Source organism: Chanos chanos, chromosome 13, assembly GCF_902362185.1.
Source record: "Chanos chanos chromosome 13, fChaCha1.1, whole genome shotgun sequence".
Taxonomy (NCBI): domain Eukaryota; kingdom Metazoa; phylum Chordata; class Actinopteri; order Gonorynchiformes; family Chanidae; genus Chanos; species Chanos chanos.
In genome coordinates this window covers 2,375,001-2,377,500 of record NC_044507.1, presented here as the reverse complement: position 1 = coordinate 2,377,500, position 2,500 = coordinate 2,375,001, and the positions used below count along the sequence as shown (strand labels likewise).

Below are 2,500 nucleotides of genomic sequence, written 5' to 3'. Positions count from 1 at the left end.
CACGTGCGCGTGTATGTACGCATGTGTGTGTGTGTGTGTGTGTGTGTGTGTGTGTGTACATATATTACTTTCTCTCAGGGAAAAGATTAGAATGAGCTCCTTTATGGACCATTCAATTTTTATTTATTTTTTCCCTGTCTCATGTGGTGGTGTCATTTAAAACATGCTGACCACAGACGCTGCTCCCCTACGACCTGCCACAGAACACATGACCAATTAACAGGCCTCCATAAAGCAACCGTGCACTGCTGTCTTAAAGCTCCCATTATCCTCTGAGAATCATGGCTGTGGCCGTAACCACGGAGACGGTTTTTAATGTTAAATCCTATTTTAACCTGGCAGAATAAAACAGTTACGTTTATGATTGGTTTCAGTTTGATGATGCAACAGTTATTTGTCAGTTTTAGCACCTTGACCTCATAAATGACCGAACGTGCTTGCAGCTGTATTGTATTTTATAACATTTTAATATATTATTTTATTTTAGTGACATAGATTATATTGTATTATATTGCATTGTCAATATTACACAGCAACGCTGACAGAGGAACTTAGTTTTGGATCACGATTACAGAGCAGAGACTGTGACCAACTCTTTGGTTTTCTTTCCAGTGCCAAGCAGAGATGGTCTGAGACACCCTCAGAGAGCTTATGACCTCCCTCCCTTTCACCTCCTCACTCGAGAAAAGAGAAACGCCCTTTTACCTCCTCACTCTCTTTCTCTGTCTTTACTTTGTCTTGGGGAGCTCATAGCTTCTTCTGTTAGATATGCCGCCAGCAGGGCCCCTATCTTCCCTCCTGATTACATTTTTCTCAGATAAATCATCCAACTTTTGTTCTTTGATAATACTGTTCAAAATCACTTTTTCTCTCTCTCTCTGTCTCTCTCTCTCTCCTCTCTCTCTGTCTCTCTCTCTCTCTCTCTCTGTCTCTCTCTCTCTCTCTCTCTAGCTCCTTTCTCTCCCCCGGGGTCAGAGAGCGTGGTGAAGTTTGACCAGAACGGAGATGGGATGGGGCGATACAACATCTTTAACTATCAGCGAATGCCAGGCAGTGACAGATACGCCTACGTACAGGTCGGAGAGTGGGCGGAGTCACTGACCCTGAACGACCCTCTGATCGGCTGGCCGCGGGGGGCGGTGCCCACGTCTCAGTGCAGCGACCCGTGCGCCCCTAACGAGATGAAGAAGATGCAGGCCGGGGAGCACTGCTGCTGGATCTGTACGCCCTGCGAATCCTACGAATATCTGCCCGACGAGTTCACCTGCGCCCCCTGCAGCCTGGGGCAGTGGCCACGCCCAGACTTGAGCGGCTGCTACGACCTGCCTGAGGAATACATTATGTGGGAGGACGCCTGGGCCATCGGGCCAGTCTCCATCGCCTGCGTGGGCATCATCTGCACCACCCTGGTGTTCGTGGTCTTCATCCGCTACAACGACACGCCGCTGGTGAAGGCGTCCGGGCGAGAGCTCTGCTACATCCTCCTGCTGGGCGTCCTGATGTCCTACGTCATGACCTTCATCTTCATCGCCAAGCCCTCCCCGGCCATCTGCACGCTGCGTCGCCTCGGGCTGGGCTCCTCCTTCGCCGTCTGTTACTCCGCCCTTCTCACCAAAACCAACCGGATCGCTCGGATCTTCAGCGGCGTGAAGGAGGGCGGGGCCCAGCGGCTGCGGTTCATCAGCCCCAGCTCGCAGGTTTTCATCTGCCTGTCGCTGATCTCCGTCCAGCTGCTGCTCGTGTCCGTTTGGCTCCTTTTGGAGGTCCCAGGCACACGACGCTTTACCCTGCCCGAAAAACGGCAGACCGTGATCCTCAAGTGCAACGTCCGGGACTCCAGCATGCTCCTCTCGCTGACCTACGACGTTCTGTTGGTTGTGCTGTGCACCGTTTATGCCTTCAAAACTCGCAAGTGCCCAGAGAACTTCAGTGAGGCCAAGTTCATCGGCTTTACCATGTACACAACCTGTATCATTTGGTTGGCGTTCCTCCCCATCTTCTACGTCACCTCCAGCGACTACCGAGTACGTAGGGAGAGGGAAAAACAAACAAACAAACAAACAAACAAACAAACAAAAACAAACAAAACAAAACGTCTCTAGCTCTTGAAATTCTTGAAATTTCAAAAAGATTTGTTTTTGACTTTTAACGTAAATCCAAAGCTTAAAGACAGGCTCAGTCCAGCGCATGAACCCGTCACAGCTCAGTCTGTGCCACAGTGAGAATATATACTTTGAAAGTTCCTTAAGTAGTCGTCCAGATTTAGTGCCTTTAGAGCCAGCCTGGAAGTGAAAACAATATCAGCAAACTGGGTTCACAATAGTATCAGCTATAACTGACTGCCCAGGGAGAGGCTGAGTAATCAGTAGATAAAGTCCACCAATCACAGAACCCCATAGGATTCATAAACCAATCAGGAGACATCTAATACATCAAACTTTTCATACTGCTCATGTTCATCCCTGATGCAGACAGAATTTTAAGACCCACAAAGCCAGCA

The 2,500-nt window shown here is 49.2% G+C and overlaps 1 protein-coding gene across 1 annotated transcript in view; it reads left to right on the top strand.

Moving 5' to 3' along the window:
* grm3 (glutamate receptor, metabotropic 3) overlaps positions 1-2,500 on the top strand; it is a 21,322-nt gene that overhangs the window by 14,505 nt on the left and 4,317 nt on the right. The window contains exon 3 of the mRNA XM_030790165.1: positions 952-2,024. Within this exon, the coding sequence (XP_030646025.1) occupies positions 952-2,024 (1,073 nt within the window). The remainder of the gene's footprint in view (positions 1-951; positions 2,025-2,500) is intronic.